This window comes from Nyctibius grandis, chromosome 4, assembly GCF_013368605.1.
Source record: "Nyctibius grandis isolate bNycGra1 chromosome 4, bNycGra1.pri, whole genome shotgun sequence".
NCBI lineage: Eukaryota > Metazoa > Chordata > Aves > Nyctibiiformes > Nyctibiidae > Nyctibius > Nyctibius grandis.
Window position 1 is genome coordinate 62,451,022 of NC_090661.1, and position 14,914 is coordinate 62,465,935.

The 14,914-nt window shown below is 40.3% G+C and overlaps 2 protein-coding genes across 2 annotated transcripts; one reads left to right on the plus strand and one right to left on the minus strand.

Moving 5' to 3' along the window:
• Positions 1-217: 217 nt before the first annotated feature.
• BAG5 (BAG cochaperone 5) lies at positions 218-5,616 on the minus strand. Its single transcript, XM_068398665.1, has 2 exons — positions 5,531-5,616; positions 218-4,877 (listed from the first exon to the last, which is right to left on the minus strand). The coding sequence occupies exon 2, from the start codon at positions 4,847-4,849 to the stop codon at positions 3,497-3,499; it is 1,353 nt and encodes a 450-aa protein (XP_068254766.1). The 5' UTR covers positions 4,850-4,877; positions 5,531-5,616; the 3' UTR covers positions 218-3,496.
• Positions 5,617-5,737: 121 nt separating this feature from the next.
• On the plus strand, positions 5,738-13,993 carry COA8 (cytochrome c oxidase assembly factor 8). The gene is made up of 5 exons (XM_068399315.1): positions 5,738-5,888; positions 7,705-7,902; positions 8,990-9,053; positions 11,052-11,142; positions 13,736-13,993. Exons 1-5 carry the CDS (start codon positions 5,760-5,762, stop codon positions 13,839-13,841), a joined length of 588 nt encoding a protein of 195 aa, XP_068255416.1. The 5' UTR covers positions 5,738-5,759; the 3' UTR covers positions 13,842-13,993.
• Positions 13,994-14,914: the final 921 nt, after the last annotated feature.

Below are 14,914 nucleotides of genomic sequence, written 5' to 3' on the forward strand. Positions count from 1 at the left end.
GCTCATCTGTTACAGCAGCATCCTTCAACAAAAATGTGTCAAGATCTTAAAACAGCCACAAGCATTTTTGCCGTGATCATCCAGCTGAACCCCAGGAGTATGCAAAGCCATCGCTGAACAAAGAATGCAAGCAGCAACTGATGTAACGATTGTAATGCAAGGCTGAATGCAGAGAAAACCAAAAGGCACCAGATTTAGCAAGTAGAGGTAGGAGTGGTTTCCATGCAAAGAACTTTATTGTCATAAATACAGCAGTGAAAATGCAAACTTTTAAAGAAGGAGGGAAAAAAGAGCGCTTTATGTCTATATGTTTAATAAAAACACTTTTTCTAAGACAAAAATCATTTACATTCTGATTGCGCACATTCAAAAATAAACAGAGAAAGGCAGCAGGGCATAACATTCAAAGGAATACCTAGTAAAAGGTAGTAATGTATTTTTATTAATATTCAAGAATATAACACTGCAATATTAAATTTTGAATTTGTATATACAAATGCCATATCCTACACAGCAATAAATCAAGACATATACACCATAAGGAGCATGTACACTAAGTTCTGTTAAATTGAAAAAGTAGGAACCATACTTAACAAAAATCTCCTCCAAACTGGTAACACAGAAAAAAACACTTCGAGTGGTAAACAAGAAAAACAAACACTGAAATAACTAAAGAAAACTAGTTTAAAAAGAAATACAATTAACAAATAGGAATCACAACGTATGACTAGCTCTCCCCAAATATCCAATAATTTATTTTGCTCTAAGGTAGATGACAGAGCACACAGAAAAGTTATTCTATTTCAGTATAGTACTAAAATGCAGGCTTTTGCAATTTGGTCCATTTATATTTTCCCCGATTATTTTAGCCTGCCGTATTGGAAATAAAAAGTTGTGTCCCCCTCAATCTCTGGATATAAAAAACAGAGAAATTACATTCTTCAGCACAAAAGCAAGATTTTGAAAAATCTGTGCATTATTTTTTTGGTTAAGTATATTTAATTTATTATTTTCATTCATGCAAAAACTGTGAATTAATCCCATTCCAGATGAAGATTTTACCATAAAACTTAAACAGTCAATTTACTAGATTACAGAACAATGGAAAACAGGATCCACACAATATCTTGCTACTGAACTCTACTCAGTTAGTCAAAATTACACTAACCTTATACATTTGCCTCCTTAAAAGATACAGGCATAATAATTTAACAATCGTTAAAATGAAAAGCTAAAAGACATACAAATTTAAAATAGAACAGATCTGAAAACTATACTTACTCATTTTTATGTACGAGGTTCAAACATTTATAAGCTACATGTAACCTCCAAAGAACACAGACATTAAATTGTTAAACAATCTACAAGCAACCACTGCAGACCTGACAGTAATACTAAAGAAAAAATGAGTAACATCATTACGCTATCAAATTCTTATAGTTCCTAAAAATATAAGTGCAAATCAGAAGCTGCAGTTCAAACATGTAGGAAGCTTGAAATGAGTAAAACAAATCATGTGTATGACATTAATAATATTCTGTGTTAGCCACATAAGATATAGACATAGATTGGAATTTTAACTAGGGGAAGTGATTTCTTGAGGTAAAGAGAGAGAAATTCAATGGGGTGATATCTCTGAAGGAGCAGAGAGAATCCTCCAACAAACATTCTGTCATTGCCAAATTGTGCCTTAGGCACTGTACTTAATTGAAAAAAGAGATTGTTTTTGGCAAGTAAAATTGCAAAGCAATCACCCATACAAGCACCAACAAAATATATTCACACTCTGAAGTTACGCAGCCTTTCATCTACACCTCAAAGCGTGTTATGGAGAAAATATATTCTCTTCTTCTTATAGCAGCAGGCACAGAAGATCTGCCCAAAGTCCCCCATCTCCATATCAATGCATTCATTTTTAAGCAGAATCAATATTTCCCAAATTTGATACTCATTCTGAGGACTCTATAGAACAAATGTGATCACACTACGTTAATTTGACACATACTATACTAGAATTACATAGATGTGAGAAATCCAGTTTGCAAAGATTACAAATGTATCAAGCTGCCAGTAAACAGTCCCTGTATCTACACATAATGGTGCAAGTTAGTGGTGTCATAAAGGCACTTGTCTCTCACAGACAGTACTGTCTTCTCTAATCAGTCAAAAATAGATCTAAAAATATTTAACCTCCGAAATGGTTTTTATTCCTTAAAGTGGTGCAAATCATCATCTATAGAACAATAATTCATTAATTCAACACGAAAGAGCTAAGTGCAAAGTATCCATAATTAAATATATCTTTATAATTAATTCATTTTAATGCCATGCTCTCAAAAAAATGCCAAAAAACATACTATAGTAGAAATGTGATTGGCACTAGCAGCCACAAATAAAAAGGCAGGTGCATACAGTAGTACAAGCAAGCTTATTTACAAACTTACTGAAACAATTAAGCGATGAGTTGCAAGGAGACACATTTGCCACAAGTCTTTTCCAAGACATGCTTGAAGCCACACCTGACCAGTATGAAATACAGAACACACATTTACATCATTTAGGGACATCTTTATAGATAGCTACCTAATTTTACAAAAATAATCCTAAAATGCTCATTCACTTCAAAGTGAATTCTGTTTTTACCAAATGTGAAAAGACAAGTCAAAACCAGATCAAACAGCAGAGTTTAAAAAGACACCTAAGCAGTGCAGTTTTCAGGGGCAGTGTGTGAAATCCTCGAAATTCCATTTATCTCATCAGTATGTATGTACAGATTTTCCTCTCCAAGCCTCAGTACTTTAAAACAATAATTTGAAAGAGTTTCCACCAACAAAAGACCTGTTTTTTGCAAATCAGAGGGGTCAGGTATTAAAAAAAAAGACACAATTGGCTTTGCTTATGTAAACGCTAATTTGCAGTTGGCATTATAGCTCCATTAACTGAGAAGTCTAAACACCCAGAAAGGTGGGATGGATGGAACAAATCAAGTACAACCCAAAAGCCAGCAGGTTTTTTGCCCTTAATACTTTCTGTCATAACAACACATTAAGAGTATAGCCAGACTGCTATGAAATTGCTGGATGGAGCCTCATGGTTGAGTACTAATTTTCAAGTGCAGTCCTCTTGAAAGTTTTGCCAGTACTGTACCATAAGGCAGTTTCTTTATCTTTGAAAAAAACTGCATTCACTGAACATTGCACAGGTTATTAAAACAAAAACAGGAAAAAAAAGAAGGCATTTGATCAAGTATTAAGCTATTCCTTCAGAGAATCACACTTCTTTGCTTATAGCTGTGACCAGAATTGCTGATGGCGTACTGACAGTTGCCACGGCAAGTGGGTGACTGCGTGGGATAGCAGACATCTAGCCAAGTCAACTGCTTATGCAATCTCCATGATTTAAGCAAGCACGGAACACACCACTTTTATTATGTGCTGCCAATGATCTGCATAAAGTGCCAAAGGAAAACGCGCTCCATGTTAGGCCATGACTGTTTTCAATATTCCCATTCATCTGTTTTCATGTCCAGATAGTAAAGAATATTCTGCGCCAGCTTTACCGCTTGCTTTCTGGCGGCCTTACACCGCTCATCACCTTGTGGATCGACAGCATCGAGTGCTAGAAGTTGTTTCGTAAGAAGTTCTTCCAATCTCATGTAATTTTTATCCGTTCTGTTTCCATCAAATGAAATCACCTCCTGCTGAATTTGAGACAGGTTTCCAAGAACAGTCCACACTGCTTTATGAGACTGATGTTCGGCAGCAGTTTGTTCAGGATACATTCGCCTTTTTTCAAGTGCTTCCTTCAAATCAATATACGTTATAAGGGTTTGAACTTCTATTACTGCTCTTCTCCTGGCTTCTCTAATACAGGGGTTTTTTCCCAGACTCACCTCATCTAAGTGGGCAATTAATCCCTGCAATTCTGCTTTGGTTCCCAAATACAAATCAGAAGCATTCTCTGTTTTTAAAAGTAAAGAATTAACTTCCTTCATTTTTTTGCGGATCTCTTCTATTTTTAGAATGGATTGATTTTGTGCCAGATCGTAAGCATGAGTAGAATTTGCTTCTTCATCCAAGTCCAGGTATTTCTGCAATTTATTGATCTCTTCCACTACTTCCTTTCTGTAATTTCTTATTTCCGTGTGACCACAGACATCTAAAGCATCCAAATCGGCAATGAGGCCTGTAAGCACACAGGACAGATGCCTGCAGGTATCATTACTACTCACTCCCATTAGAAGCGCAATAAGAGTTCCTCTTGCTTTGTTCACATCACACATTACAGAGTTAATTTTGGAGACAGAAGGATGCGCATCATTAGAGAGTGGCAGGGACAGCTGTTGCTTCACACAGCTTTCTATGATCTCCTGAACAGCACATACTTTTGTCAGAGTGCGATATCTTGCTTTGCGTAAAGAAATTTTCCCTCCAGTTTTCACCTGGGTAAGCCTCAATACAATGTCCTGAATACCTTCTTCAAATTCGTCACTTATACAGTTACCTCCTTTGTAAAAAGGTGTAATCTCACGTTCCACAAGTGACTGTGCCTCCTTGAATATAGCCTCTATTTCCAGTCTGCGTGGATGGTTTGCATTTTGTTCCAGTTCCTTAAGCAGCCTCTCTGTTTCCTGAGCAGCTCGCTTTCTGGCTTGCTGAATATCCCCCTTTCCTTCCGTGTCTACAGAATCTATTTCAAAAAGCTGTTTAGTAAGACTCCTTTCTAATTTCTTGTAATCTCTATCAGTAGACAGACCACTGAAGACAAGCACTTGCTGTTCAATCTCTTTGACTTCTTTCTGTATTTCATGCAACCGTTTTATGGATGGGTGTTGGTTACCCATATCCATTCTCTTCTTTCATCCAGTTTCAGATGAACTACAAGGAAAGTGAGAACAAGACTTGCAATTAATAAAGGGCTATGCAAGCACATGTCACAACTTTCACGACAACCTGAAGCACTTCAGCATTACAGCTATTTTAAATATCGCTAGCAATAGGAATAAACCACTTGGCTGACACTTCATAGCCATTCCCCTGTTGTTTCACACCTCCTCCTCCCGCTCGGGCTGCAGGGGTGATGCTTTAGTTACCGCACCACCAGCTCTTTGCGTTTACCCACAACCTCCAGCCCTCCCTTCCCCACCTGCTCCGCAGCTGAAGGCATCGCAGAACAAACCGGACACCCGCAGCCCGGGGGAAAAACAGCGGCAAAACCCGACCGCCCTCGGGGTGCCACAAGCCCAGGGCCGGCCTGCCTTCCCCCGCACAGGCCCCGCAGCCGACGCTTCCGCCTCAGCACCCGGCGGCCCCCTCCAGACGCCCCTATGGCAGCGACCTCCCGCCCCCCACCGCGGCGATGGGGCCCGAGGAAGCGGGGAAAGGAGCTGACAGGGGGCGGGGGAGCGCAGAGGCACCTGAGGAGAGGCTGGTCCCCACCCGCCTCCCCCCGGCCCCGCAGAACCCCCTCAGCGCCCCCGCCCGTAACGCTCCCTCCCGGCCCCCCGCCCGCCCTGCCCCGGCCGCCTCACCCGCCGACCTCCCCTGCCGAAGGACCCGCTGCCCGGCCCGGCGCTGCGCCACGGGCCGAGCGGCAGCGCAGCCCAGGAGCCCCGCCCCGCGGCCGGGCGCTGGCGGAGGCGGGAACGGCGGGGCCGAGGGACGCGGCCCGTTCCCCAGCACCGCCCCCGACCGCAGCGCCGCGCGGCCTTGCCTTTGCGACACCGCCGTAAAGCGCCACTCGCCGGCCGGGGGCGGGTCATGGCGGCGGCCCGGGCGCTGCGGGGGGGCGGCTGCTGCTGCCGCCGCCGCCTCCTCTTCTCCTCCTCCTCGTCCTCCTCAGCCGGCGGCGGCCCCACGGCTGAGCGCGGGGAGCGGCAGGAGAGTGCGGTAAATCCGGGCGGGGGCGGGGAGGGGGCAGCTCCTGCGTCCCGGAGCCGGCCTGCCGCGGGGGAGGCCTCGCGGTGTGCCGCCCCTGTGGAGCCCTGAGCGGGGAGCGGGGCGCGCCGCCCTGGCTGCCCCCGCGGTAACTCAGCATCGCTGGGCGGTTGCGTCCCGGTAAAAGCCTGCGTTCCCCGCAGCCTCTGGTTGTTTGTGTGTTTTCCAACGCCCCCAGTGTTTGTAAATACCAGGCGGGCCTTCCCGTGCTGGGCGGGCGGGGCGCTGAGGCGCAGGGGGAGTGGAGCGCGCTTACAAAGGCAGCGGTAAGTTGCGGGCTGTTAGAGCCAGTTCTCGCGCTTACAAAGGCAGCGGTAAGTTGCGGGCTGTTAGAGCCAGTTCTCGCGCTTACAAAGGCAGCGGTAAGTTGCGGGCTGTTAGAGCCAGTTCTTCCGAAACCCGGCCTGAAAAGCTACGCGCTTGTGCGTGTTCACAAGGATGCACAAAGAAAGCAGCGCTTAGGAAGACTTACAGACTTTATGGAATCATAGAATCGTTTTGGTTGGAAAGGACCATTAAGATCATCGAGTCCAACCATTAACTTTGCACTGCAAAGTCCACCACTAAACCGTGTCCCTAAGCACCACATCTACTCGTCTTTTAAAACACCTCCAGGGGTGGTGACTCCACTAGTTCCCAGGGCACCCTCTTCCAATGCTTGATAACCCTTTACGTGAAGAAATTTTACTAGGACTTGCCAGTGTTACCGGAAAATAGTAACCAAGAAAACTCTCTAAACCAAATGATAGTTTAGAAAGCCGACATTGGTTTATTGCAGCGCTGGGTGCATGGGGGATCTCTCCTAGCATGCACACCTAAGAACAAAAGCACGCTCATTATATACATTATAGCAAAATGAATTTGAAACTTATACATATGCTAATACATTATGTAATTGTCTTTGTGCATGCTTCCCCTTCTAAACTGGGGAAGGGGTCTTGGGGGGTCTCTGGTGGTCTTAATCCCCCCATAGTTATGCTGTCTGCTGCATAACCCCGCTTCTGCGCAAGCATGGTCGAGGCCTTTTTGTTGACACACGCAGGTGGCTCCAAGGAGAAGATACTGTTCTGGTTCTTACAGGATTTATCTCTACTCCTGGCACCAGAGCTATGAATCAAGTCATTTAAGACACTACAAAGATGTTGTTCACAGTCTTGCTTATTTCTGGCCCTTCTTTGTAGTTAGTGAGGAATTTAACAGAGACCTTGGATTCTCTAAGACTAAGCGCAAGCAAGAATCAGTGATGACTATAACACTAAGCTTGATCAGTCCCAGAAGCAGGCCCTGTCTTCAAAACATGCTGTTAGCTTCAGAATGTACCGTTATTATAGCTGAACGGAAAATTGCTGAAAGAAAAGTTGATTCTGTCTAAAGGTTACACAGAGTAGGCCTTTTAGGGCCTACTTTGAGGCTTGCTTTTACTAAACCATCTGGTATCACTAGTTCTTGCCATCAAGTATTTTAAGTATTTTAAGAAAGTGGAATATCAGTGATACAAAAATGAAAAAAAAAAAAAGTTGTTTAAAAAAAAAATGATTCGTGACTGTTGGAAAAGAGTCAAACATATCTTCTCCGTAGTGCATTTCTAAATAAAAGTAGATTTTAAATTTATCCCGTCGTTTTCAGTCAGGTAAATGAATGTGCATAATTTCTGAACTTGTGTTATATGTTTTAAGGTTGTGTAGAGTTTTGGAATCTATTTCAAATGGGGATGTTCTTCAAAAACTTTGCTAACGTGGTCATAATGAATTCTGCCTGTATTTTCAAGGGCCTGGGTTTCAGCCCCCCCGCACACTCCCGTAATGACTGGATCGGCCCCCCGGACAAGCACTCCAACCTGCGGCCGGTCATCTTCTACGTGCCTCCCGAGGAGTCTCCCCTGGAGCGGCGGCTGCGGGAGGCGCGACAGGAGGCCCAGGCCTGCGACCAGCACTTCTGGGCGCGGCACAACTGCACCTTCCGCCAGGTGAGCCTGGCGCGAAGCCCAGTGCCACTCTGCTGCCACCCATCCTCCCGAAATCAGGGGGTTTGGTCTGGGTGAGGTAGAGTTCAGTTCTGCCCACTGTTACGGGCTCGTAATTGATACCATTTCCTTTAATAGGCATGGTGTCTTCATGGAAATTACTTTTTCTGTCATTCATTTCTTTAAAATGATGTAGAAAACTAAAGAGCCTATTTAGTGGCATATAGTGATACTTGCCTTCTTCCTATCTTGCACTGAAAATATAAAGTTGTAGCTACCCTACATGCAAGACCTGTCTGTGACTGGAGAGGGTGTTGAAAATGATTCTGCAGCTCTTCTTGCTCTGCCATAAGTGAGAAAATTAGGTATAATCACCAAGGGTGAATGAGGGAGATGCCCTGTTTCACAGGTAGTGTATCCCAACAAGGCTAAAAGTGGGGACTTTTCAGTCGTGGTGTGTCTTCTTTCTCAACTGCAGCATTGGTTAAGAGACGCTGAGTTTTGTTGGAAGAACAGAAATGGTTCAGTAATTCACCATCGTTTGTGATGATCTTTGATCATCATATCCTCCCAAAACTTGCAAAGATCTCAGAGAAGAAAAATGAAGCTTGTTTTTTAATTCCGTAGAACTGCTTTTTAAATTTGAAAAACTTAGATACAAATAATTATTCTGTTTCCATCTAAGTAATTTCAGTTTTTTAAGGCTGCATGTTTTTCTCTATGCTCAAATTCTCAGTTATACAATACAGCTCATCTTCATAGTTTGTCTTATAAACTGAAGGTTTGGATCCTGTCAAACCATACTGAAGCTCTGCTGTAACTTTACTCCACAAATAAGTTTTATATGTTTCAGGAGAACACTTGCATGAATTAATTGATGCATGCAGGTAGCAGGATGTAAGTGACAAAGTTACTGGTGTAACTCACTCACTGGATTCAGGAAAATGTTCTGTTGACATTTCCAAGTATAATGAGTATTGCTTGTTATTTCAGAGGGTATTAAGGGTTACACTTTGCTATGTGATTAAAAACAATGGTTAACTGCAAGGACTCAGTACATCACATTCTAATGTGGAAAAACATGTTTTAGGAAAAAGAAGAATTTATTTATTCAAGACTGAAAGCCAAGGGTCTGGAAATGAGAGATGAAACAGGTTAGTGAGATCTTTGCTTATAGTTTAGGATGCATTCTAAATTCTGTTTAACTTTGAATCTTGTTAGTTTGTGCTCTTTGTGTTCTGACACAAGTAAATCTTGAGGGTAGGATTTAGAAGTGTTTTCAGGAGCATGATTAAAAAAAGAGGGGAGGAGCTCTTCAGAGATGTGCATGTGGGGGTCAGATCATCTGTTGCACCATTCCTCCCCTAATTCCTTCCCCACAGCTGGAGGGAATGCACTGAAATCCTAGCCAAGTAATATAAGTGTTCTGTAGTCTAAGGAGGAAGGAGCTTTTTCCTGTCACACCTCCTAACCCAGTGAGCTAGCTGAGCTAAACCTATAGAGCATTTGCCTCCAGTGCATGCTATGGTTGGATGAATAAATTCACACTCTTTGGCACAATATTTTTCCTTGAGGGACAATAAGACAGCTTCTGAGGAGACAGCAGCTGCTATCTGCCTGTCTTTGCCTGAGCACAGTTGCTGTAAAATAGTTGCCTCTCTAATTCATTATGTGAAACTGAAAACAAGATGCCTTCATAATGACAGTGAATTGGCCATTGTAGTATGAGGTTGAACATTTTATTCGTAGAATAGTGATCTCTTTGAGTTTAGTAAAGCATCTACTCTCACATTCTGTGTATCACAGACTATTATTTTTCTCTTCTGTTTGTATCCTGGTGATCAGTGTGTGGTTGAGAAATAATTAAGTTCTGTGTTCTTTAGAAAGTGCTTCTTTTATATTGCCATTTTGGTTTGGTTTTGTTTTTTTGTTGTGTTTTTATATCCTAGAAATAAAATAAAAAATAGTAAGCATGTACATCTCTTAGAAATAAAATTATATTGGCTGCATGTGTTGATTAACTCTGTTATATAATACAAAAATGACTAATAACAATATACATGAGCAGTTGGAACAAAACTTACTTTTTTATGTAAGTGAATCTACAATCACTTCTGCTGATACCAGTATGAAGAAACAAATTAATATAGGTGTTAAGTAGGCAGCCTTCAAATAGTCTTAGAGTAAATTTATCTCATAGTATGTTAATCCATTGTAATATATTAGATTTGTAAATAATGACAAATAGAACTGATCAATAATTTACATTTCTGTGATCAGTCTCGGGAGCTTTAAAATGCATTTCGGAACAGCAACAAGTTGAAATTCACAATTCCATCTCCCTCATCATATCCATGTCCCCTGGGACATTCAAATTTGACCTTCATTTTAGAAACAATGAAAGTGCCAGAAAGTTTGTATAGGAATTATCTGGTAGAGTTGAGAATATTTGCTGGTTCTCAGGATTCTACATCTGTGCTGTAGCCACAGGTTTTCCTTTCATGTTCTGTGGAGAGAATCCACCTCCTCTTACATTCTGCTTATGAGTGGCACATTCAGAGTCACCTTTTGTACTTGCTTCTTAACAAAATAATTGTCTATTATTTTGTTAATAGATCTGACATCTCAGAACATAACACTCTTTGGTATAAGTTACTTGAAATTTATCAACAGCATCAGAAAAAAAATGTACGTCTAAAAATACCATGTCAGTCATGGATAGTGTTCTTTCTATATTTATTGACTTGCTTTAGGGGGGAAATTTAAGTTACTAAGTGCTCTTACTGGTGCTGTTTAGACTTCAGCCCTGCAAGAGTTTAATTTTACTCAAAGGATAGATACTCCTAGCTCTATGGAGTTTTTCATAGCGGTCCACTAGTTCCCTAAATAGTCTAAGACCTGATAAACATAATCACTTTCACAAGTAATAAGGGCTTATGAGTTATGCCAGCTTCAAGATGATCGGTATTTTTAATCTGCTGTGCTCCCGAGGTAAATTTTTTAAAGTTGGAAGATAAAAGCATATTAACTTGTTCAGGGTTACAGAGGAAGCTTGTAGGAGCAAGAAGTCAGACCTAGTTCTCCTGCATCTGAACCCAGTGTTTTAATGCAAAGAATTACCTTCACATTGTTGTGCCAAAACTTATTTTCAGGTCAAAAAGCAACACTCAATGCAGAAGAAATGGCTGACTTTTACAAGGACTTTCTAAGTAAAAATTTTAGAAAGCATATGCAGTATAACAGGTATGTAGAAGGTATTTATGTTGGCTATTATGCATTACAGTCTAAGGGAAAGGCATAAAATCAAATTTAAAATTTGAACATATTTTTCCGTAATTGGTAAAGCACCACCTAAAACTGTCATTTTAGAAAATGAATTTTTTTTAATTCTATTATTAGCATTTGACAGAAATTTGCTTTATCATTTGAGTTCTGCTGCTTATTGTTGATTTAGTGGAGAGATGAATCTCATGTCTGAGATTCAGAGAGACAAGATCAGACACAATTTTTTCTCTTATTGCATGGGTCTTTTCATGCTGCCAATTGAAACTCATAAACATACGAGTAAAACAGTTGAAATTTCAATATAACAGATTCTAGTTGACTGTTAAATAAGGACTAGTAAATGTGATTCATCTGAAAGGAAAATTGTTTAATTATAATAATATTCAGTATTCTTAGTTTTATTATTTTGCAAGCATATAATAAAAATGAAAGTGTTTAGCCTTGAGTTTGAGGGTTTTTTGTGTGGCAAAGCATTAGTAAAATGATCACCTGAACTCATCCTGTGTAGAACCTGAGCTATAGCTGGGTAAGCCCACATCGACCATGCCTCTTCACAACATCTGCTGCATTGTTGCAGTGTTACTGTTTGTACAACAACTTGATAAACTGGATTGGGGATCTGAAACAACTGAAAAACGACTTGCAAACACATTACCCTGCAGGTAGCTGTGCACACTTGGTAGAGGGCTAGAAATGAGGAGGGAATGAGAAGCTGGAGGAGGATAGCACTTAATCCAGTTACAGTAGCACTGCCCACTGAATATGAAACCACAACTTCAGTTTCTTCTCTGTATTGGATTGATAGATTATTGGGCTCAAAGGTGTCAAGTGTTATTGGGTTCCTAATGGTGTAATGCTAGTGAGAATTCTACCATCGCTATAACTGATCTATAACACATTGTAAATTCAGGTTCTTTGTATGTATTGTGCATATACTGCAACAGACTATACTGCAAGAACAATTTTATTGTAACAAATATTTAAAACAAATATGCACATCTCATCTTGCCCATGGAGGGACGGGGTAAGGAGGGAAGCTCACCATAAACCTAAGCAACAGCATGAAAAGATGGAAAGTAAAAATTTATTTTTAGTAAGAAGATTGTTGTTCAAATTGCCTATAACTGATGAGTGAGAAAGCAAATAGTTTATCTTAGAACTGGTCACCAGATGCCATTGTTGTAGTGACCTCACGGTAAGAGAGTTCGGACTTTGTGCCTAAACATGACCTTCCTTGTTGCTGCCTTGTAAAATCAGGTAGTGTCAGCTGCATTGTTGTAGTTTCAAAGTGGAACTGCACAGCCCTGAAAGCAGTGGAGCTTTATAAAAATGTGTTTATGCCTTCAGCTGTATGTTCTTTTGCAGTGTTGCCAGCTGGCCTGGAAACTCTGGCCGCTGAAGTGTTGCAACATCTAAAATTTAGTTAAAATTGAAGCAGTGACTGTGCATAGACGCCATGAATATTTAGTTCAGGGTACTTAGACTGGAAGTACAGTCTAATTTAGGAGAAAAAAAAATTCGAGAAGGATATAGGAAATGAGACATGAAAGGGGAAAAGAAACAGTTGCAATGTTAGGATGATATTTTGATTTAAGATGACATTTGAGGGGGTAGCTCAGTGCTGCTTGTCAGCATGATTTTGGCTACTGTCCTTACTGAGAGGTTAGAATCTCATGTTTGTGTTAGATCTGTACATGCAAGGTTTCCCACAGAGATCTCAAAGATAATACCAAAATCCCAATGTTTAATATTCTCTGCTAGTTCTACAATATGTGTATTCTATTGCTTCTTGTGCAGCATTTTACAAAACAGGGGAGGATCCTTGTTGGAAACTAGAAAGAAATTATGATATTACTTTAGTTTGTAACTGGGCAAGAATTTGAAGCAAGTTCTCAGAGATTAAAAGGGGCTGATACAGACTATTTTATCTAGATCTTGAATTGGCTCCAGAAGTCATGCATGCTGCATAAAAACTATTTAAAGATATAAACACTAACTTTGGCAATATTAAAGGCATCATCTTTAAAGGGTACTGCATTAGAAACCTAATGTTTCCTGTGTTGAATTATATAATTAGTCTTTGGAGTGTCATTATTTTATTTTCCCCCCCTTTAGAGGTGACCAGCTATGCCCTTTCCAACACACACATCTTCATACATGCACAAACAAATCTTGCCCATAGCACAGCACTGGCAGGAAATTCTTCTAGATAGCTTAATGATCAGCTTTACTTCTGAAACATGAGATATGGTTACAATTATTTTATCTTACCTGATTTCAAATACACTTGGTCATAAAACTTTTTTACAGTTAAGCTCTCAATAGTTATAGCCCTATAGTCCACATGTAATCTGTTCCTGGATGTGGTTATTCACATAGACCTTTTCACGGGTTATTTTACTCCCATTAGGCAGGAAAAGTGTTGCCATAAAGAACAGAAAAGGCACTGAATTGTCATTTGTCAATGCCAAAGGATATTTTAATATAATTGTGTACCTTTTTCCTGTTCTTGTTCTGTGTGCTGATGATTTTCCTGACTTTGGAATCCTAGAGATTGGTATAAACGTAACTTTACTGTCACGTTCCTCATGGGACAAGTAGCACTGGCAAGAGCTCTGAGGTGGCTTCGTTGGAAAAAGAAAAATATTGGAAATTAATCACAGCTCCATGAAGAATGCAACACTAGCTAGGCCTGCTATAAACTTGTTGTTTATAGTGATGTTCAGAATCTGAATGACTAATGTAATAATTGCTTGAATCTGTTTGTTAAAGTATGTAAATAAAAGTTGCCATTGGTCTTAATTTATAATCACTATGTAGATTTCTTTTACCTTTTATTACAAGAATATCTAAAATATTTCCCAACCAAAACAGAACTCAGAAAACTATTAAAAGCTGTTCCTCGTTTACGTTACATGGAAGGGATCACCACTCTCACATTTTTACCACAGAGTCGTAGCTCCTAAATAACATGTGATTCAGTATGCTGCACCTGAACTTGGGTCAGAGAACGATGTCTCCACCAACCACATTAGTATACAGAGACAAAAATGCCTCATTTTGCAGCGGTTGTCTGTCTGAGGCAGTAGCTGTTCATAAGTAATACAATATGGCTGAAGGAACAAGTATGATTTGTGAGTATATATGCAATCAGTTTAGAATAATCCTCTTTTCAGAGTGATTATTTCCTATTTTTAATAAAGATTTAAGATATTATTTCATATAAATTACTAATGCAATAGGATCTTCTTAGATAATTTTGTTTTAATTAAAAGAAATGTGCCCCACTTGGACAGGGGTTCCTCTTACCTATCATTGGTAAAGGTTTTAGTTGCTAAGCAATAAAACAGAAGCATTGCCAGTCACTTAATCTTTGTAGAAAAGGAAACTGATACTTAGTTGTGTGGAGGAGAACATTAATACTAATATGCACTGCTTTCTACTGGTTCATTTCTTTCAAAAAATGTGCTATTCTCACCAGTTTCTCTGAGGCACTTGAAAGAACTCACCTGAGGGGGATTTTTCTTGCCTCCAGGTATATAACATCAACTGGAAGGAGGTTGGTTTAAATGAAGTCTTAAAATGTTATGCCATGTATCTGTAATTTAAAAGAAGTTCCATTCCTCAGAATGTTCTCCCTGTCCACTTATACAGCTAAATAATTTTTTTGATGCAGTACCTGCTAAGAGGATTCTGTTAAGAAGAATGTATGTTGTCAAATGAAGCGTGT